Source organism: Crocuta crocuta, unplaced genomic scaffold, assembly GCF_008692635.1.
Source record: "Crocuta crocuta isolate KB4526 unplaced genomic scaffold, BGI_CrCroc_1.0 scaffold196, whole genome shotgun sequence".
In the NCBI taxonomy this organism is placed as follows: Eukaryota; Metazoa; Chordata; class Mammalia; order Carnivora; family Hyaenidae; genus Crocuta; species Crocuta crocuta.
The window spans coordinates 4,500,965-4,524,031 of NW_027531026.1; the positions used below are offsets into that span (position 1 = coordinate 4,500,965).

The window sequence follows — 23,067 nt, forward strand, 5'->3', positions numbered from 1 at the left end:
AAATATCCTTTATTGTTTTTCTCTTTTGTACTGTGTTCAGCTATGTTCAATGAAATCAAATAGTTTATAGCTTTATTATTCCCCATAGTGCCAATCCTTTCCTTTTGTTTTTCCATATATGTGCAAGATCACTATGATATTGAGATTGTCTTAGATGTGAACCATCTACCCTGCTGTGACCCCGTATTTGTGACCACAAAGGCCTAGTGGGAACTCAAAAAGTATAAGATACACAAAAGGAGTTACCTTTCTGCCTTATTGCCTAATGTATTCCCAGGCCTGGAATGGTATCTGCTATGTGGCAGATTCTCAGTGGTTATGGTCTAATGAGTGACTGAATAAACAAATGAATCAGTATGTTTTTTTGCCATGTGTTTCCTCTCCATAGACTTACCTTGCCTTCTGAGTTGTCTAGAAGGAAACAGCATGTGCAATAGCAGTCAGCCAAGAGTATTGTGGTGTGTTTGGGGAGATCACCAACTTTTAAAGATCAAATATAGAATAAGATAGGGAGGATTCATGTGTGTTTGGAAGAATCAAACTCGGGATTTTAAAACCATCATGTCGAGGACAGTGTCAAAGGCTAAAGAATAGGATAAATTTTAAAAAAACAAAACAAAGCAGGAAGACTACATAGGGGATAATTGTTCAGGTTAGATGAGGGCTGAAATTGAAGCAGCGACATGGAGAAGATGGTAGCTTGAAAACAGTATAGTGGTAAAATTACCATATAGGTGGACAAATTAAACTTCCAAAATAAGAGAGTAATCAACACTAGATTTTTTGCTTGGAAAACTCTAAGTTGTTGACCATTCTGACTTGTGTTATTTATACATTGTCTTAAACAGTGTTCAAGGGTAGCTACTGAGAGTGAAGGATTTGGGAGTTGAGCAGGGATGTTGATAAGAATGATGGCATCTAGAACAAATACTTAGAAGCCACGTAAAAACAATGTCAGTTGACATTGGGGGTCCAGCTGCAGTTGGTCACTGGACTTGTAGTGTTACCATTCTACATATTAATGTGGGGTTCTCTCCCTTTCACATCAACCAGGGTGTCAAGCAGATTGTGGGATTGATTGAAGTGTGTGTGTAGAAGAGTGTGGATATAGGAAGTTAAAGTGTCAGGGGGAGTGTAGCTATTTGCAAGAAAGATGGGCTAGGAATTTGGCACTCTGGTGTCAAAGCTGGGTAGAGCCACTGTGCATGCTAGTTATGTCTCAGTATGCCAAGGTGATGGCATCCAGGATGGTGCTGATGGGCTAAATCTCAGTAGATTGCAGGGAGAGTGGGCAGAAGGTATGCAGTCATGTGGCTGAGGTTCACTGGTCTCAGCCACATGGTACCGGGTCAAAGGCTGCAGCTTTTAGCTTAGAGTCACCAGTGAAGGTGTGGGAGGCTGGATGAGGAAATTAAGAGATGAGGTATTGGTGAGCTGTTGTGAAGGTGTGGGTGGTTTACACAGATTGAGATGTTTTAAGAGTCTTATACAACAGGGGTCTAAAGCCAGGGTGAATGACTGGATTAAAGATAGATATTTGAAGACACTGATTTAAATGTGGTAGTTAAAAGTATCAAATATTTTTTTAGAGAGAGGATATAACGAGAGCAAAAGTCATTCCCTTTTTCCTTTTCTTCCTTAGATCTTCCATTTAAAATACTCAGCTCCATATCTCAGGTTAGGGATTTTGACAAGGCATCGTTTAGACCCATGATTTAATTATACATATTCTCTGTTGTGGTCCATATAACCTTTAATATCTAATGCATAATTTTTACCCTAAAATCCTAATATTCTCCAAACTTTTTTAGGCAAGTTTCAGATCTGATTCACCTCTGTATCTCTTCATTGTTATAAACATGGCAGGTCCAAGACAAAATTTAACAGATTCTTTGGGAGACTGGCTAAAAAAGATTGGAGGGGCCCTGAGTGGCTCAATCAGTAAAAAATCTGACACTTGGATTTCATCTCAAGTCATAATCTCATGGTTCATGATATTGAGACCTGCATCTGGCTCTATGCTGTCAGCATGAAGAGAGAGCTTGGGATTCTCTCTCTTTATCTCTGCCCTTCCCCTCCTCATGCTCTCTCACAATAAATAAATAAACTTTAAAAAAAAAAAAAAAAAGATTTGTAGAACTCCTAGCCTCCTTTCCAGGCAAGGATTCTCATTTAGTAAGTCTGGGATGTGATTTAGAAATCTGTATTTTTAAACATGCTTCTAAGTGATTTCAACACACACTGAGGTTTGGAAGCACTTTCACTAAGCCCATCTTATGCCTAGGGTGTTTAAAACAGAGTTGTTGAATGGGTAAAGATCCCAGCTCTAAGCGGTTTCTCATACCAGTCACATGGTTGGATTTGAAATGCTCTGATGGAGTAGAAAGAGATGAGGTAAACTCTTGGTGAAACCATGGGTCTGGGTGTATAAGGTTTACGGTATTCTTAAATAAAGCAGAGGTTTCAGTTTAATGGTACACCCTTTCCTCAGCTTGTTCCACCAGTGCTGATGTGACTAACACAGAAAAGTACATTTTATCACCACAGATTGTATCTGATATCCGTGAAACAGCTTCCAGCTTTCTAAAACCCATGTTTTAGTTTACAAGGGAATCAGGCAAAAGGATGCAGAAAGTTCTGTGCAAAAAAAATCCTGACAGTTAACTATAAAAGAACTGAAAGCACATTGTCTTTACTGCTTCTGAGTTGACAATGTTATGGTGGTGCATAAGGAATAGAGCCCCTGTGTAATGCATTTTAACAGATCTAAGTGCATGTGCGTATGTAAATGCATGCCATTTTCGCACAGCCTTTGCTTCTCTGTTACAGAAGCAAGACCATCCTTGACAGTTGCCCATATTTGTCCATACTGGCTCTTCACTGGTATCCTCAACAAATCAATGGGCACAAGTTTGAAGGAAAAGAAGGTGATTATATTCGAGTTCCAGAGAGGTTATTGGAGGTTCCAGATGTAGAAATAATGGCTGGAAAAAGTACATGTGAATTAGTCCAGTTTACAGAGTATAGCAGCCAGCAGTGGTTTATAACTGGAAACAATCTTCCTGCCCTGAAAAATAAGGTAAGCTATGACTTAAAGAATTCTGTGGTTGGAATCTGATTTTTCCTTAGCAGACATACTCCTCAGAATGCATTTGCTTGATCAGATTTGTGGCAAGGACTGCACATGGTGAGCTAATTATGAAACGTGTCCCATCTTCATGAACTATTTGTAGAATGTGTAGTCTCAAATATAGTTGGAAATAGTTCCTTCATGTTTTCTTGAGTAAAATATATATAGAGGGGAAAAGTGAAAAATGTAGCCTTCACTAATAATATATCATATGCTATTCCCTGCTCATGATGAAGCCAGACAGTTAAAGCGAGTTTTGTCAGCAGAAGACTGCTCAGTAACTAAAGGGAAGGTAGAATGTTTGCAATGAAAAACCAGTCAGATTCTCTGCATCCATAAGTAAGCTAATTATTTAAGTAGTTGCAATAAGCAAGTGACCTAGTGACTAGGAAAATGAATCAAAGTTCACAATTCAGTCTTGCCATTAATTTTAAAGCACCATTCATTTTTCTGTCTTTTTTTGGCACGACAGGTACTATCTTTGAGTGTGAAAGGTCAGAGTTCACAACCCCTGACTGACAACAATGAGGTTCTCTACAGGATTTATGCTGCTGAGCCTAGGATTATTCCCCAGACATCTCTATGTCTCCTTTGGAATCAGGCCACTGCAAGGTACTTAATAATTCTTTAAAATAAAAATTCAGTCCTTCCCCATTCTACCACCATTGATTCCAATTTTTGTGTTGAACATATAGGGTAGCCTCAAGTGAGACTTTAGAGTCAAGAAAATCCCTGCAGTAAAAATGACAAAGCAGTGTTGGAAATGGTCTAGCATTGTACAGGTAGCAAGTGTAGCCCAACAATTTAAATATGTGTTTAACATATTACTTCTTTATTATAATCGCTTTCACTGGACCTAGGGTGAGTTCTACCCAATTCCATAACCTTCCTTTGTTTATTGGTTAACTTACTGGACAGGAAAGGAAATTCTCTTTGCTCCTTCCACCTGGCTTATAGTTCTGAATCTGATGCTCTGTGTTTAGAGGAATTTATAATTCTAGTGCACTTGTAGCTAGGAGTACATCTTAGAATTAATCCATGCACTGGAATGAGAAGAAGAGAATGGTTCTTCTATTGAATCTCCTTGGCCTAAGGCCTCAAGTTTCTGAGCAGTTCTAATGCTTGAAGCTCAATCAGTGCTTAGGGTGAGGCATGACTGGCCCAGAGGATTTAGTCACTAGGTTCTATTTCTTTCTTTTTTTTTTTTTTTAATATTTTTTATTATTTATTTCTAGGAGAGAGAGAGAGACAGCGTGAGCAGGGGAGGGTCAGAGAGAGGGAGTCACAGACTGAAACAAGCTCCAGGCTCTGAGCCGGCAGTCAGCACAGAGCCCGACGCAGGGCTCGAACCCACGAACCGCGAGATCATGACCTAAGCGAAAGTCGGACGCTTAACCGACTAAGCCACCCAGGCGCCCCGGTTCTATTTATTTTTGACTTTCAGCTTCACAACTAAAATGCTAAATACACTTAACAGCTTTGTTGGGTAGCTAACCATCCTCCAAACAGCAAAATTCTGGTTAGTCTTTTTTTGTGTAAAAATGTTTTCAGTTGAAATTTCAAATGCCTGGTGACAGATAGTGTGCCATCCTTGATATATAACTAATAATGAATGCTTCAAACTTGATTCTGCTGAGGGGCTGAGAATTTTTATGTCCTTAGAAAAGTAAAGGATTCAAGAGGCACTAAAAAGGGAGCAGACTCAACCACAAGTCACTGAGGAATGCTTACAAGGTTTACACCTGATGCTGTATTGGCTGTAATCATTACAAAGCTTTTATGGTAATAGCCAGATATTATAGCAGGAAACATTTGAATGAACCCTGGAAAACATTTGTGAACTATAACTGACTTCAAAATTAAATAAAAATGAAGAAAAAAACTTAGAAAATCTTTTAAGTAACTTATGTGGTTCAAAGGAATTGGAACACTAGAGTGGCTCAGTAGGTTAAGCGTTTGACTCTTCGTTTTGGCTCATGTCATGATCTCACAGTTTTTGATTTCAAGCCCTGTGTTGGGCTACAAGCTAAAAGTGAGGAGTCTTCTTGGGATTCTCTCCACCTCTCTCTCTACCCCTCCCCTGCTTGAATGTGTACACGTGCTTGTGCGCACGCTCTCTCTTTCTCTCTCTCAAAAATAAATAAACCAAAAAACAAAACAAAACAAAGTAATGAATTGTTTGAAGAAGGGTGAAGAGTACACCTCTAGTGGCTCTGTCCATCTTTTTGGTATTTTTGAATGCTAGGGAAGAATGTACTTGTACCGGGGTGTGTTTGCTTTAGATTAGGTGCTATTGCTGGTCTGTTGAGAGGGTCCACTGCTTTGGTATCAGGAATGCTTTTACAGGTTTGGTTACTATTTAGGCTGCTTCTTGTGGGATCTTTTGTGTCATGTCTTAGACAAGATATTCCCTCCAGTGTTTTTTTCTTGAAAATTGGACTGCTTACTGTTTGAGTAAAGAACACTTATATTCAATAAGTTGTTTTTACTTAAAGCCATCTCAATACCCTACATGTTGATAAAAGAGCAATAGTGACCATTGTGTTTTTGTCCTAGCTGGTTGTCTGACAGTCAGTTTTGCAAAGTGGTTGAGGACACTTCAGACTACGTGGAATGTGCCTGTTCATACATGTCTGTGCATGCGGTCTACGCCCAGACTGACAACTTGTCTTCATACAATGAAGCTTTTTTCTCTTCTGGATTTATGTGTATCTCAGGTCAGTTGTGGTATTTTGGAGTCAATAATTTTGAATATTTATAAGAATGAAAGTCTGTTTTCCCATATTTACAAGTTGGAAACATACTGTAATTCATCAGTACTAGGAGGAAATAAACTTTACCATTGTCGTATTCATTAATTCATACAGTGGGTATTTATGGAAGGCCAACTTGGTACTGACATAATAAAAAACAAAAATATAATAAAGGATATAATTATATAATATGATATTATAAAGAACAAGACAGTTCCAACTCATAAGGAGTATACAATATAGTGTGAGATAGAAACTAGATAGTAGGGAAGAATAGGTCACCTGGGTGACTCGGTCGGTTAAGCATCTGACTTCAGCTCAGGTCATGATCTCACATTTTGTGAGTTCAGGCCCTGCATCAGGCTCTGTGCTGACAGCTTCGAATTCTGTGCCTGCCTTTCTCTCTGCCCCTCCCCCACTAATGTGCGCTCTCTTGCTCTCTCAGAAGTAAACATTAAAAAAAAATAATATCTTTTATAAGGATAACATTTCTTGCTTGATAGATTCTTCTAGATCCACATAGTTCCTGAATCAGATGGAGACATCCTATTTTATTTCATTGCTAATATAGTTAACAAAATTTCATAGACAAAGTAAAGCCAAAAGGAAGTGCAGCAAAATCTGATATAACTTTATATATTTCCATAGGGACATAAATCCTTGTGCCATGACCTACAAGAATGCCTTGCTTGGTCTAAGTATTGTACATCAAAACAGAGTTTTAAAAACTAAGGAGAGAATATTATTTTGATTCTATAGAAGACTAGCAGCACAATAACATATTTCCTAGAATTGTTAATAAATATATGTTTTTTGCAGTTCAGTCTAGAAAAGAGTACATAGGTTTGCTCATGTATTTGAGAGCCAACACCTGAATATCAGTATATGCTTTTATTACTTTTGACGTAGAGTTATATTTGAAATTATTGGGGTTTTCCCCCTCTGTCCATGACATTTTTTAATGTTTATTCATTCATTTATTTATCTTGAGAGAGGGTATACACGCATGCACGTACAAGCAAGAAAGGGGCAGAGAGAAGTGAGGGAGAGAGAATCCCAAGCAGGCTCTGCATTGCCAGCACAGAGCCCGACGTGGGGTTAAGCTCACGAACCGTGAGATCATGACCTGAGCTGAAATCAAGAGTCAGACACTTGACCGACTGCGCTACCCAGGCACGCCTGTCCACAACATACTGTAATGTGTACAGCGCGTTCTGTAGAGCAGGGGACATAAAGCCCCGTGTTTGTATCTGTTCCACCTGTATAGGAAGAAGATTTCCATCTATCTCTCTGATGGTCCCCAGGAACTAGAGATGAGAATTTTATGTATCTTACATACACATTTTATAATTTACGTCAGAACGTATCACAGATCCATCTAAATTTGGAATCCATCTGACCAACTCTTTTCATGAAATATGGGAACATACCATTACACAGGAAGTAATAAATCCTTTAAGCCAGGATGGATCACAGTGTATCTGTTTTAGCTCCATGTGTGGTTACTGCAGTACAGCAGAACATTGCCAATGATCAAAGTGTGTTAAATGGCCATGCAGGCCACAAAGTTTAGTAATCCTCAGCTGAGGAAGGTGAAAGATGAGGGTTTATATATACCTGTGGCTTTTAAATCTGTAGACCAGTTTACCAGATTCCAAGAAATTAAACAAAGTTTATCTTTTGAAGCTAAAAAGATAGGACAAGCAGAGCCTAACTGTGCAGTTGAGTGTAACACTATGAAAGTCACTTTCAAAGGTGACTTGGAAGAGACACAACTTAAAATAATGTTAGATAGTAATGTCATAACACCATCATTTCAGAGTGTGATTATTAAGGAACCTAAGCATGGTTTGAGGTACATGGCACTATCTGGAGGATATCAGAGAAGCCTCCCCTGCTTCCTGTAACTCTGTTGATGTTGTAGTAGGATAGACTCTTGGATTGGAATCATTCTGATTTTAACTTTAAATACAGTTCCTGTGGCCTTGGGATCTTAACAAGACCTGGAATATTCCATAATCCATTTCAGTTTTAATATCAGTATGTGAACTAGGTCTTATATGATGTACTTGCTGTTAAGTCTCCTATGTTTGGAGGGCTTTTAAGTTGACATTAAAGATGAACTACAGACTTCACGTTTATATCATTGTTCTTTTTTTGTTGTTGTTCTCTTATGGTGGAGAAATCACTTAACACTCTAGTCAAACTAAAGGTTTCCCTTTTACATGGCTAATGGTTTTATTTACTGTACAGATTACTAAGTGTATATGTGTCAACACAATGTCAATTTTTCAGTTAAGTAACAAAATTATTGTCTATAAATTGATAAATAATAAGGCTTACAGGATAAAAGTCAGTACAATCCAAACTCCTTTGAAGCCTGCTTTTTCTTTTGTCCAGTAAACAGTAAGACTATTCTAGTTATGACTTTTATGTTTTACAAGCTGAGATTTTGATGGTTTTTCCAGAAAAAAAAAATGTTACCAGATGCCACCCATTCATTTCAAAATATTTTTTAAAGTTACAGATTTTCTAAAATTTTGTGTAACATTCTTCCAAAATATCAAGTTTATATTCACTATAATCATTGTCCTAAAATAGCCTGTATGGTTATGGAGGAAGGTATATCAAAACAGCTTCATTTTAACTATCAAATGGAGGAGTTATTAACATGAAGAATAGAAAACAAGGCATACGAATTTTTAAAAAGTCATTTGAAGAGAAAACTGCAGGTAGTAAGTGAGAGAGCTTAATTTTAATTCTGATATGGCATAAAAATATCGGATTTCTCTAGACATACAGGTATATTGTATTTAGGATGAAGTTGGCTGTAGTTAACAGAAGACAACTCAAATTTCTTATATAAATAAACTGAGTTCAGGGTTGATTAATTCAGTACCTCTGGTGTCATCAGGGGTGACCCCCTTCTCAGTATTCTGTATTGCTCTCCTCAAAGATTTTGTTTTCTCAGCCTTCCCCCACATGGCCGTGAGCTGGCCACGGCTCTCAGCATCGCACAAGTGTCTAGGCTTGCCAAAGGAAAAGCACTTATTTGGATCATGTTTTAAGAGCAATGAAAACTTTCCTGAAAACTACCCAGAATGTTTTCTTGCACACCTCTTTGCCCAGAATTGTGGTCTCGGACCTTTCAGAAACCAGTCTGTGTCTGGGAGAAGATACGAAAGAAATACTGAGATAAGGGTGGTAGAGCAGCAAGTAACTACCTTTTTCAACATTATGTCTTCATTGCCCAACACAGCCCCTGATGCGTAGTAGTTTCTCGATAGTTGTTAAATTACTAAATAAATGAATATACATTGTTGGTCTGACATCCTCCAACAATTATACGTTCTTGTGACGATGTAAGTTTACATCCTACTTTGGGACTTCCAAGTCCCAAACCATCTCATTTTAGCCATTTTTAATAAAAATTCTTCTGAAATATGGCGTATTCTTTTTTTGCTTTGCTCAGGATAGGGCAGTTAAACACAGCTCTCTCCAGTATATCTTGCTGTGATGATCAAAATGTTCTGCACCGTCCAGTATGGTAGCCACTAGTCACATCTGCTATTGAGCCTTCAAAATATGACTGGAACAAGTGAAGAACTGAATTTTTCATTGTATTTAATTTTAACTAATTAAAATGTAGATAAACATGTGGTTATTGAACCTCTCAGGTTTAATCTGCTGATTTTCTTAGAGGCTAGTCTCCTGGCACCCTCATCCCTCTGGAAGAAATCCTCTCCCCAAATACTAGACTTTGTGTTCTCTAAGGTGTTCATTTTGACTTTTGTTCAACAGACAAAACTTTTCAGGCCTGACAGTTTTGTTTTCCTGCCTTTAGCTTATTAGTAGCAGTAACCAAGAGACACCGTGCTGAGAGGAAAGGTACAGAAATGTGGGAATCAATAGAGATGAGCAACAAGAAGTAAAAAAAGGAACAGTAACAGCTAGCATTAGGTGGGGAAATAGAAAAAAAAATGAAGGTAACAACCTAATAACTGATTTAATAATGTGTAGCGAACATGCGGTTTTGTGAAATTTATCTGTAGAGAAGACAGACAGATACATAGGTAGATACAAAAGTTACGAACATTTTAAGGAAATTTCATGGCAAAAAACACTGATATTTAGGTTGTGAAGGGATAAACCAGTAACTTGGAAAGTATATTCTCTTTTTAAGGGGTGTCAAATGATAGATATATTTACTGGGTATGCATATTCATATACCAACATTATGTATGTTTATACACATAACAAACATTTCGATATTTTGTAGCTCAACAAGATATTTGGTCCAGTTTGATGATAGCAAAAGAATCTAGTCATTCATTAGAGTTTTTCTTATCTAAATCAAAGATTATCAGTGTTCCTTTGTTAAGGGTAACTTATCTTTCCCTTCACTTTCTAATAATGTAGAAAAGTCATTTCTGTTAGGAAACTAATTAATTGCTTTTTTCCAACTGAGTCTGTAACCTACAAAGTGCTAGGAAAAAAAGCAAAGGAAAATTACCCAGTTAGCTGCTTGCTATTTCTACATAATGGCAAAGGAGTCAATTTATAAAAAACTGCTTAGGGTATACTTTTAGGTAATACCTGGAATTGTTATACTTTATTTTTAAAAAATTCTATTTATAGTTATAACACTTAATATCCTATGATTTACATGTTTATATTAAAGGAATTTAAACCAAACATTGTTACAATTAAAAAACCTGACTTGTTAATTTAACTCATGTATGCTAAATGCAACTATTCAATATCCAATAAGAAAATAAAAGTTAAGTACTTAACATATAGTGCTTCAGGAACTTGGAAACTGAAGCATGCATGTCTTTAAATATAAGATAGTCACCATCTTTCCCAAGGCCTGTCAAGGCTGGGGAACAGCCTGCTTGAGGCTTTTTAGCACCATTCTTCTTCCCTACATAAAAAATGCATCCAGTCAACCATCATGTGTTATCGTTCTAGGATAATAGAATCTGGCCCATTTTTCTGGACCACCACCAGGTGTCATGCTAGCATTTTAATTGCAGCTCATATACTTAATTAAATATTCTTGAGCTAGTCAAGTTTAACTTTACTAAATTTATCTCCTGAAATGTGAATAAAATGGAGAATTACCAAGTTCAGGGAAAAGGCTGTGAATAAGCTCTTCTTGTGAACTAGGAAAAAAAAAAACAAAAAACAGTTGACTCATGTTTATTTCTCCTTTATCTAGCGCTAATCCCCTTGCCTCACATTGTTGGCATTGACCACAATAAATGTACAGTAAAGCACATATTTGTGATCATGTGGCCTAAATAGGAAAAAATTTGCAAGAGCTAGCTTTTATTTTTTAAAAAATTTTTAAATATTCATTTTTGAGAGACAGAGAGTGAGCTGGGGAGGGGCAGAGAGAGAGGGACACACAGAATCCGAAGCAGGCTCCAGGCTCTGAGCTGTCAGCACAGAGCCCTATGCGGGGCTCAAACTCACAAACTGTGAGATCATGACCTGAGCCGAAGTTGGACACTTAACCAACTGAGCTACTCAGGCACCCCAAGACCTAGCATTTAAATCAGTTTATTAGACACACACACACACACACACACACACACACACACCCCCCACACCTTGAGTTTAAACTAGCTTTGATCACCATAAGAAATTCACAGTGTACATTGGTGAGTTCAGAGCATTAGCTTCAATAGTTTGTAGACCAAGTAAAGGTGCAAAGTCAGGCATGATGCTGCATTTCTGGATGCATTGCGTCCCTGTGTGGGTGGATTTTGGAGGCAACCTGAGACCTTCACACCTGCCCCAGAACACCCTGGAGCAGCCTTCTGAAAAATGGATTACATTAGATTTCTTGGCCAAATTTCTAGGCTAAAAGCCTTGTCTAATGCAAAGACTCACTTTCTATGTGGAATTTTGTCTTAACTTATTAAAATCTAAACATACTTATTAAAATCTAAACTTTCCCACAGGAGTTATGAGAGGCATTGCTGTAAGGAATACTAGTTAGTCATCAACCTCACATGTGCACTTTGCAGAGGCCCAATCCACTTAGGCCAGTATGTGGTGTATTTTAAAAGTTTGTTCCAGGGGCACCTTGGTGGCTTAGTTAGTTAAGCATCTGACTTCAGCGCAGGTCATGATCTCATAGTTAGTGGGTTCGAGACTTGCATTGGGCTCTGTGCTGACAGCTCAGAGCCTGGAGCCTGCTTTGGATTCTGTGTTTCCCTCTCTCTCTGCCCCTACTCCACTTTTACTCTGTCTCTCTCTTTCTAAAAATAAACATTAAAACATATATAAATTAAAAAATAAAATAAATAAAAAAGTGTTCCATAGCCTTATATAAGATAATGAAAAAGCAAATTTAAATAAATGCAGCAACTCCTGTTTGTCAAGGAAGCATTGATAAATGAGGTTAATACATACAAAGGACACTGCAAAACACCATATACATGCCAGTTGTTATGTTTTGATAATTCTAAGGCAAAATAGCTCTATGAGAAGAGTTAAAAGGCTTAAGTGAAAAAGCAAATGGGTTGCCATTTGCAGCACATTTAAATTTTAGAACTGGAAGTATTTTAAAAATATGTATACATTCTGCATATAAAATATGGCATTAAAAGACATTTATATGAATTGCAAGATAAAAGATTTGTGGGTTAATGCTGAATTTATTTTTACTTTTTATTTTTTTAGTGCCAAGTTTCTAATTATCCCTACTTCAAGAGTCATATAAAGAGGTGAATTCAAGTACATTTAAAGAAAATAAGAGTAGTTTTCTTTACCACACTTAGAAATGTAGGTGTTTAGGTTAAACATCATCTCAGGAGGAAAGAACCCATTTTGTCTTGGTTTTGGCACCCAGTAGCATAAGGTTACTCTTAAAATTCATAATTACCACTATTGTAATTACATAACTATTCCTAGTAGGTAAAAAGTGGGTAATTACTAAGCCCGAGTTTTGGTAGTACTATTCACAGTTTTATGCCTGAAAACTCCAATTCACCTCCCTAAATATCTCTATTTAGCCACGCCACCTGTTCCTGGAAAATTAGATTGAAATTTGATTCTTTTCTTACACAGTAGAACTTGTCTAGTGGAAACATAGAAAAAACAGCTTCTTGAAATTATTAATCTGCTTAATTCGTGCTATCTTTTTTGTAAGGGAGTGAACATGTAGCTGTTTGAATATTAATGTTATCCTTTGGCTCTAATTGATAAGTGTAAAGATTTTATATGTCACGTAAAATAGAGTAGATTAAAATTATAATATGGAGGGGCACCTGGGTGGCTTAGTCGGTTAAGCGTCCGACTTTCGCTTAGGTCATGATCTCGCGGTTCGTGGGTTCGAGCCCCACGTCGGGCTCTGTGCTGACTGCCAGCTCCGAGCCTGGAGCCTGTTTCAGAGTCTGTGTCTCCCTCTTTCTCTGACCCTCCCCTGCTCACGCTGTCTCTCTCTCTCTCTCTCTCTCCTAGAAATAAATAAAACATTAAAACATTTTTTGAAAAAAAATATAATATCATTTCCAGAGATAACCGTGCTGTGCGCCATGGGCAGACTACAGGCCTTACATAGAAGTAAGGCCAAAGAAGTTTGCTCCACTACTGTTTGCTCATGAATTGTATACCCACCTATGAACATTTTTGTTCCTGCAGGTCTTGGCCTGGCTGTCCTTTCCCATATCTTCTGTGCCAGACACTCCATGTTTGCAGCTAAGCTTCTGGCTCACATGATGGCGGCCAGCTTAGGTACACAGGTAAGAGGGCCTGGGGATTTCTCACTTTCACAAGAGGCTCCTGTGATCCCTGAACTGAACCTATGAGCAAAATGTAATCTCAACTTAGCTGAAGTAAGCTTGCTTCTTTGTATCACAGGAGAGGATGGAGGAGTGCAATAAGAGGAAATGACAGTATTAGGACCTAAAAAGTGTACTTTGTGAACTTTTTTCTACGGAGAAGTACCTTAATATTGTCCCTTACAAGAAAATAGCTGCCTCTTATTACAAAGCATTATTTTCTCAATTTATATATGATAAATATATTACTAATGTGTATATTATTAAAATTAGCATATTTTGTTTAATCTCTTTGAATAAAATATGCTCTGTTACAAATTCTTTTACATGGAGGGCATTAAGATGATATGTATTTTAAAATATCTGATAATAAGCCCCCATAGTACCACCACCCGGGACAAATACGGAATCGCCAGCCCTGAACTTGATGGTATTCACTCCTGTTCCTTTCTCTTACGGTTTTACCTTGGAAGTGTACATCCAAATGCCATCAGTTAGTTTGCATGTTTTTTTTAACTTTCTATACTTTGACAATTTATGTTCTTTGTGCCTGGCTTTCTTCACTTAACATTATGATTATGATATTTACACATGTTATTTATACATGTTACTACATATAGCCATGATCTATATATTTTTATTTCATTCTGTTGATTGGATTATAATTTATCCATTTGAGTGTTAATAAAACTTGGGTTGATTCCCGTTTGAGTATTATGAAAAAAATAAAATAAAATATCTGATAATATACTGTTGACCCTTGAACATGAGGGTAAGGGGCACTGCCTCCCTGTGCAGTGACAAATCTGCATAGAATTCTTGTCTCCCCCCAAACTTAACTACTGACCACTGTTGATTGGAAGCCTTATAGGTAACATAAACAGTTGATAAACCTATGTTTTGTATGTTGTATGTATTAAATGCTGCATTCTTCTGCTAAAGTAAAGCAAACTAGAGAAAAGAAAATAGTATTTTAAAAAATCATAAGGAAAAGACTTTTATAATAATATACTATATTTATTGAAAAAAATCCACAATGTAAGTGAACCCATACAGTTCAAATCCATGTTGTTCAAGAGTCAAGTGTATTTTGTTTTGTTTAATATTATAGAATATGGTTTGATAGAACACTGTTTTCTGAAAAATTACTTAGATATCTACAGAAGAAAGAACATGAAAAACTTGTCATCATCCATTAGCATGGAATTTAAAGCACAGTTTAAAACACAGAAAACAGATCAAAAGATGAAATTAGATGCCTTTCCTGTTCATGAGGTACTCACAGTCGATAATAGTAGATGTATAGATTAAGTGTAAACATGGACTATTTGCAAAGTACTCTGTGAACGTAGATGATGATTTAATTTATTTTTCTGTGAAGGTCCAGGAAGTCTTCATATAGGAAGTGATATTTATGCTTGGACTTGAATGCGAAGTTCATGCAGTGTGTTGATGAGGGGAAGGGTGGGCGCAGATGTTTGTATAAGCAAAGAGGAAAAAGCATAATCGTATCTACTTGAAAGCTGTAATTACAGATCCAGACAGTAGGAAGACATCATACAGTATTATTATTGAGAGAAATTTGTATTTATTTTATAAAGTAAAAATTTCCCCTTTTCTAGGTATTTGGGGCCCTTCTGGTGTGCAAAAAAATACTATTTCTTGATTTGGTGGTGCTGGTTATATGCATATGTTTGAGTTGTGTAAATTTACTGTGCTGTACACTTATGCTTTGCATACTGTCTTTCAGAGTGCTAAGTACATTTTATTGAACTCTAGCAGAAGTTTTTAAAATAATACTAGTGGAGGAGCTGAAATTTAAGATGGAAAATTATCTGAGATATTGGATTCCTGTTGCCTTTTTATTTTTTTGTCCCAGGAGTGAAAATGGCATGTGTAAATTTCATAACTTTATTTTGGGGGGAACAGTTAAGTGCTGGATTCTAAGCAGAGGATTCCAGATTGTGTTTTTAAAGTACCTATGAGCTTTGGGAGGTAACAGCTGTTACGAAAGGGGGGCTTACATTGAGTTTGACAAGGCTATTTATATTGCCTTGGTAACCTATCTTAGCTGTCTGATCTTGCCTTTGCTTCTTGTATGTAAGATCTTAGAAAACCCGCCTTCCATAATTAGAGTTTACTTGGCTGCATTCACCACCCACTCTGGTGATTTTTTGGCAGCAGAATTTGTACAAGTCTTAATTATAGCACTGTAGAATTACAGACAACTCTTCAGTGTCCTAGCAGACAAATTTGCTCATGTCTGGGGATGTGAAAGAAGGACCCAGGATTTATATGTTGGGACATTGCCTTCTGATTCACATTGTACTTAACATTAATTTTAGAGAAGAAGGTTAGTCAAATCCATGTTTTTTTGTTTTATTTTTAGAATAGATGAAGCATTGTGACATGAAGTATTCTATAATGTGGAGCTTGTGACATAAAATATCTAAAAAAACATTTCCATAGTTTGTAGTAAGAATTGGTATATTATTGATAAAGTGCCTCAAAATGGTTTACCTATTTTGATTTTTTAAAATACCATTTTAATTTTTTTAATGCGTATTTATTTTTGAGAGAGATAGAGCATGAGTGGGGGAAAGGTACAGAGAGAGGGAGACACAGAATCTGAAGCAGGCTCCAGGTTCTTAGTGGGCAGCACAGAGCCCAGTGCAGGACTCGAACTCACAAACCATGAGATCATGACCTGAGCCAAAGTCAGACACCCAACCAACTGGGCCACCCAGGTACCCCATAAATACCCTGTAAATTAAAGAGAATAGTTGTTTCCCTGAAAATCTTTTAGCGAAGGCTTTTTTAAATTCTCAGACTCTCCAAAAAAAGAAATGAAGCTGACTACAGGAACTTGGGCAAGCTCTTTCTGAATTTTAAAATCATGTTGATGTCTCCAGTTACGGAATCTTGCCAGTGGGGGTATTCCAGTTCCAACCTCAGATCTCTCATTTGGAATCCTCCATCAACATTATGTTGACATCCTTAGAGTGTGAGTTTCCTCTTGAGAAGTCTTCAGAAATACACTTTGGCCTGTCATTCTTTGGCTAAGAGAATGAAACTTTCTTTGCTGGCCTCCTGTGTTTGAGTTGCAAATACTCACACAGAGATCATCCTGAAGCATTCAGTCTCAAATCTTTATTGCTTACCGAAAATGAGATTGAATAGCTTTTGTGGGAAAGGGAAGAATGGAAATGTGATCATCTTTGACTTCCTTTTGTCATTGTGGGTCAGTCAGTGAGCAAGTTAGCAGTCAAGAAAATGTGCTTGTCTTCCTCTACTTCTCTACTAGAACATATGTAAAAAATATATATTTATATCCATAAATTATTATAAAATGTTTTATATATGTAATCCATAAATGAAGGAAGATAGGCAAGAATCCAAAGATTATTCCTGTTGTAAAAGTCAAAAGATTTCTGCTTTATAATCTGAAGTTTGTTAGTCTAGCATTTGATAATCATTGACTATAAACTACCAGCAGGTGGCAGTAGAAGTTCTTTTTTTGTTTTTTAATGGTTTCAATCTCTAGCAAAAATGGAGTTCAGCAGAAAACTTGAGAGATGTCTTTATAGCACTTCCTTGACTGGCCTGGAGAGTATTCTTCTGTAATAGTATCTATTTATTTGTGGCTTCTGACCGTTGTCTCTTTATTTCTTTTGTTCAGAATTAAACTAAATAAAAGTGAAGGATACCTTAAGAAAGCTTGTACATCACTAGCTTAGAATATATCTTGCTGTCATTTATCACTTTAGTTCAATTCAGGGGCAAAATATTAGTTTCCTCTTTATATTTTTGCTGTGGAAGTTTTAATAAGTGCTTTACTTATATAGAAATATCTGTTCATTGAAATATCATAGGCAGAAGTTTTGAGATAAGATCTCTCTTTTCAGTATTGTTTATGTAAAAAATAATATGTATTTTTCTGAAGTGCCAAGTTAATAAGTCTCTTTTACCTAAAAGAAAATTAGTAAATGGCAAGAAATTGTGAGACCATTAATTTCAAGTATAATGCGAAGAACAGCAAACAAATTTTTATGGTATTGGGTGAGATTTCTCGGAAAAACATCTAATTATATCTTTGGAATTTTTATCTTAGAATCACATTGCCAACCCATGTGTGCCTTGATAAGGCTGGTAAACAACTAGGACAAAGGACAAGTTTGCAGTTCAGGGTTCTCAGTTCTGGGGGTTCTGTCAGGAAAAGCAATTCTCCAAATCTAAAAAAAGAACAGAAGTTTTCTCATAGAAAACATGATAAGCTAGAACTGCATTTACTCTCTGGTTGGTAAACTTAACAAAGGGAAATATTTGGGTTTTTTTCCCCTCTGTTTTTTGTTTATTTATGTGGCTTAAGCACATATTTTTAAACTGAAGAGTAAATTTGTCTAGAAGAAAATGTATGTAAATATGATTAAATTTATCAGCCAGTCTGTATATTACCTGAGTTCAGATGATACTACGTACCTGAGAATTTTGAATACTTAAATTAAGTTTTTGGTGGCCATTGGAGGTGCAGAAGTTATAACTGCACAGGCCTTTTCCTCGGTAAAAGACAAGGGAATCGCCTTACAATTCAGTAGCTTGCTCTCTGGCATTTAGCTGAAGGTGGGCTGTCAGCATTTGTCCAATTTTCTAATTCTGCGACATGCGGGGTGTCATTTTGCAGTGTCATTTTGTTTCCTGGGTAGAATGCTGCTCAGATATTCCTGCCAACAGGTTCTGCTTTAATGCTAAAATATGTCTTTTTAGTTTGAATGTCTAGCATCTTTGGGACCCTAAGAATCATTGACTACAACGTGAAGGAAGCCAGAAGCCATGTGTAAACTCTGAAATACTGGTTCCTTCTGGCTACTACAGGGCCCTGTTTCTCCCCTTACAGCTTCCCTGTGCTGTTGAGACTGCCCCTCAGGAAAGTCATTGTGTGTGCAGAGTCTGAAAACTTGTGGCTAAAAAGTATATTTGTATCAATTAAAGCAGAGTGAGACAAATTGTAAAGTGTCAACTAATCAAAACAGATTTTTCTTTAGTTGGAAGTTTTGGTTAATCAGTTTTTCACCAGAGCATCCTATATTTTTTCTGCTTTGTTACTAAAACCAACCAACCAACCAACCGGTATTTCAGAATTGAAGCACAAGGATCAAAATTGGATCTTGCTTTGAGAATTGGGAACTTGAGAAATACAAAGGGTCATTATCCAGTAGAACATTTGTGATTATATGTTAGTGTATATATAAGTAGATCAGAAACATGTTTCTTAAGCTTTGTTGTGGGCATCTTATTTAAATTCAGATCCTGAACCAGTAAGCCTGGGGTGGGCTTGTGGATTGGGCTTGTTAGGAAATAAGTTTGACTATACGATGACCCAAGTGTGTCTCTAGCTGTCGCTGTTGTGGCCTCTACTGCTGTTGCTGTTATTATTGTTATTATTACCAAACCCACACTGTCAACCTGTCTTCCTTACTGTGAAAAATTATTTAAGAAAGACCATTAATTAAATTTTTACTTTCATTCAAAGTGTCATTGCCATTGAAACGACTTACAAATGCTTTGTCTTTCCTTCTGGAAGGAAGGACCACTGCTGCTTTTTTCTTCTTATATCCTCCCCTGATGCCAACCCTAAGTACCCAAAGAAAAGGTACTTACACAAGTGAACTAATGTCCGACTCAGAGTACAGACTACGCTTTTATTTTGGTCTTTCTCATAGCATTTCATTCTTGGCAGAGCTTCTCAGTGTTGTTTTTGGACATAAAATAAACCACTAGAAAGATAGTATAGCCAGCCCCTCCCTGATTCTTTCTTTCCTCTAAAGAGCTTGAGTGTGCCCCCACTTAAATGGTATTAAGTATGTAAGATTTCTATTTTTATTTCTTGTACAAAAAAATTCTGTATTTACTTGTACCTTTTCTTCATGTAGAGATGAAATTGGTGAGCATGAATAAAGAGCATTCTTCACACAGATATGAATACATATTTATGTTGAATTCATTAAGCTATTCAGTTATGATCCTCAATATGGCGAAAGTCTTAGCACATTCATGATCGAATGCCCATTCCATTGTCCAATAGTGAAATTAAAACAAAAAAATTTGAGTAAACTCTACTTATCCCAAGTGAGGATCATCATTCATCTATAAAGTCAACCACTTCGAACTCATCTACCACATGCACAGTTTTGAGATTGTGCCATGGGAAATTCCAAGCAAGACATGCACACATGAAGTATGTAAATAATAGTCTAAAATAGCAACGTCATTGTGAGAACCAAGTTATGTACGGAGGTCTCTTCTCTACTGTACTATCTATGTAATACTCCATAAGCTGTCGACAAGGGGCCTCAGCTTGAAAGTCTTCATGCAGCAAACACAGTCGACATGGTTGTTGAAGGATGTATGAGATGTGAAGACTTACATGGTGGCACATTCTAGGAATGGAAAAGAGCAAGAATAAAGGCATGGAGGTTATAATGGACCTGGGGTATTCCACTCAATTGAGGCCTGCCCATGTGCAGGAAGAAATAAATACACTGACTGCAGGTGAGGCACTTTCATATTGTCTGAGAACCATGGGGAATCACCCATGACGTTAGTCCAAAAAAGTACAGTATATAAAGGGTGTTTTTAAGGATTAATCTGGCATTTAGGGATTCAATGGAAAGTGAATTAAAGCAGTTGAGAGGATGGGGTTAGGGAGATTGGTTTAGAGAGGCTGGGTAGGGCGCTTTTTCCACTAACTGGCTATGATGGGTCGTAAGCTTGGACGATGGTGGGGTAGTGAGAATCCCAAGGAAGAAATAAGAACTACTAAAAACACCTTGTTTTGCTTTGTGAAAGCTTTGGAATTTTACATCTCTTTTTATAATCAATAAAAAGACCACACTGCAAATTTTATTTTATTTAATAAATGCTAAGATAATACTTATTAAGTATTATATGAGGTAAGGATTATGTTATAGGTAAGGCACTAATAGTACTCCTGTTTTACAGATGAGGCAGTCAAAGCAGAAAGAATAGAAGTTACTTGCCCTAGGTCACATAAGTGGTAAGTGACAAAACCAGTAATTGAGCACAAGCAGCCAGGCTCCAGTCCTTGCCTTTAACCACTATGCCTCCTGCCTCATAAATCAGGAATTAATGAGATTTACTCTGTCACCAAAGGAGGTAGATGATTTTAAGGTGCCTGTGAAACTGGTGGTTTCATTTGACTTAAATAGAAAAGGCTAAAAGGTTTAATAGATGGGATACATGTAGTTTGCAATCTTAGGGATTTAAAGTTTTTATAGCACATTTAAACTAGTGGTTTAGATGTCACCAACATAAACATGGAATGTTGACACTGTAAAATAGGTTCTTTGACACAGGCTGTGTACCTGTGATTATAGAATACACATAGCTGATGTCATTACGGGCTTGCCTTTATGGCACTGAACGAAGTGATTTACATGTATTGCCTTCTTGTTGTCACACCTGACGAGCTGGGAACTGCCATCGTTCTTACTGTACAGATGGAAAAATGGAACTAAGTTCTGTTACCTGTCGTAACCTTCATTGGTAGAATGTGGCAGCTGGAAGAAAGATTCCAACTCGAGGCAGTCTGGCTCGGAAATGAAGGTTTTAAAACCCTGTGCCATGTGGAATGAGAAGGATCATTAGGAGTGGATAATTAAAGCACAGTTAAAGCTTTTGAAGCCAAGGAAGGGGAAAAGGTTTCAAATGGAAGGACTGAGCATCAGTGGGAGATTAGTCCTCAAATTTGGCAAGAACAAGGTCACTGGAAACTTTGAGAGAGAGGATGAAAATGAGATGCAAAATGTTAGGGAAGAAAGGGGTAGGGAAAAAACGGGTGAGGCTGAGAGAAGTTTGGGAGAAAAGCAAGGGGGCCGTCAGGGCTCAGGAACGGGGAGTGACTCAGGTGCCTCTGATCATAACACGCTTGCTGAAGGGAAGGTGGATCCTGGGGCTTTCAGCTACCACCAGCCAAAGGGATAGGTTTTCCCCTCTCCCAATCTACCCATAGGTATTTTCCTCCTTTGACAGAGAACTTTAAAAAACAGTAGTTTATTTATTCTGAGAGACAGAAGGAGAGCATGTGCAGTGGGAGGAGCAGATAGATAGGGAGAGAGAGAGAATCCCAAGCAGGCTCTGTCCTGCCAGCATGGAGCCCCGTGTGGGGCTTAAACTCATGAATCATGAGATCATAAGCTGAAACCAAGCGTTGGACGCTTAATTGACTGAGCCACCTAGGGACCCCTGAAAGAGAGCTTATTATAGAAAATTGATGAAAGGGTAATAAAAATTAGTACATTTCTCTTTGGTCTGTGTTTTTATTTATATTTTTAAATTGCTTTAAAATGTTTTATGCCTAAGGCAAGTGACACCCTGCTAGTGTGCCTAACCTTATCATGTTATTATGTTATATCTGGGAGATGAGAGCTATAGTTTGAGCTCCCCTCTCCCCTGTTTCCTGAATCCAAATGTCTTTGATGACTCTATATTTTTGGTATTATTACTGAATTTCATGTGAATCTGCAATCAGTTATGAAGTAAATTTGTAACTAGTGATTATCAAATAGTTTTATAATCTTTTCTGCAGTGAAACATATTAACATTATGTTATTCACAAGTATGTGCTTTGAGGGATTAAAATGATACTGGTATTGAGATGGAGTGAAACTTGAGTATCAGTCTAAGTACTGCATTTCAGAAGAAATTATGTGTTTTATTTTTGCCTTCTTCTTGAGTACACATTTTCTTTATGCATTGAAGTTCTCATTCTTAAATGTTTTAATAATAAAATCCAGCCTTTTTTCCAGCATGTTTTCAAAATTCAGCTCAACCATAGACTGTTCTCACTAAATTGAAAATAAGTGGATGCTGAAGATACAAAAATAGTATCATGGTCACACTACTGGGAAATTGAAACTTTCCCAAGTGCTGAAGTAGCAAAGCAACAGAAAGAGTGAGTAATATTCTGAATGAGGCTACAGTGACATTATCATGTTTGCAACATGGCTTTTGTTACTAGGAAAATTTGTGAGGCAAATCCAGAATTTACCAGAAAAGACCAGTTTGGAATCTTCTACTACAGCCTCAGAAATATACACTACCCTTGACCTTTTAAAAGCCTTCTTTTGATGTCCCTAACTAGGAAAGTTGGCATCTGAGAAAAATTGTTTTTATGAATATTTAATGATAGCTCTAAAGAACTTTAAATGGAGTGTAGGGGGAAAGAGTCACAATTTTGGAATTACAAGGACAAATGGAATAATATCCCAAGCTATATCAGAGAAATCTTTGGGAAAATAAGAATGCCTGCCTTGCAGAGTTGTTAAGAACAAACAAGGGAGCAGAAGAGAAAGTGAGGATGGTCCCTGTGGCT

At 37.1% G+C, this 23,067-nt stretch overlaps 1 protein-coding gene across 1 annotated transcript in view; it reads left to right on the forward strand.

The window, feature by feature from the left end:
• The window catches only part of ADGRV1 (adhesion G protein-coupled receptor V1), a 506,890-nt gene that overhangs the window by 210,846 nt on the left and 272,977 nt on the right, over window positions 1-23,067 (forward strand). Inside the window, exons 81-84 of the mRNA XM_077770967.1 lie at window positions 2,830-3,079; window positions 3,603-3,742; window positions 5,687-5,847; window positions 13,537-13,637. Of these exons, the coding sequence (XP_077627093.1) occupies window positions 2,830-3,079; window positions 3,603-3,742; window positions 5,687-5,847; window positions 13,537-13,637 (652 nt within the window). The remainder of the gene's footprint in view (window positions 1-2,829; window positions 3,080-3,602; window positions 3,743-5,686; window positions 5,848-13,536; window positions 13,638-23,067) is intronic.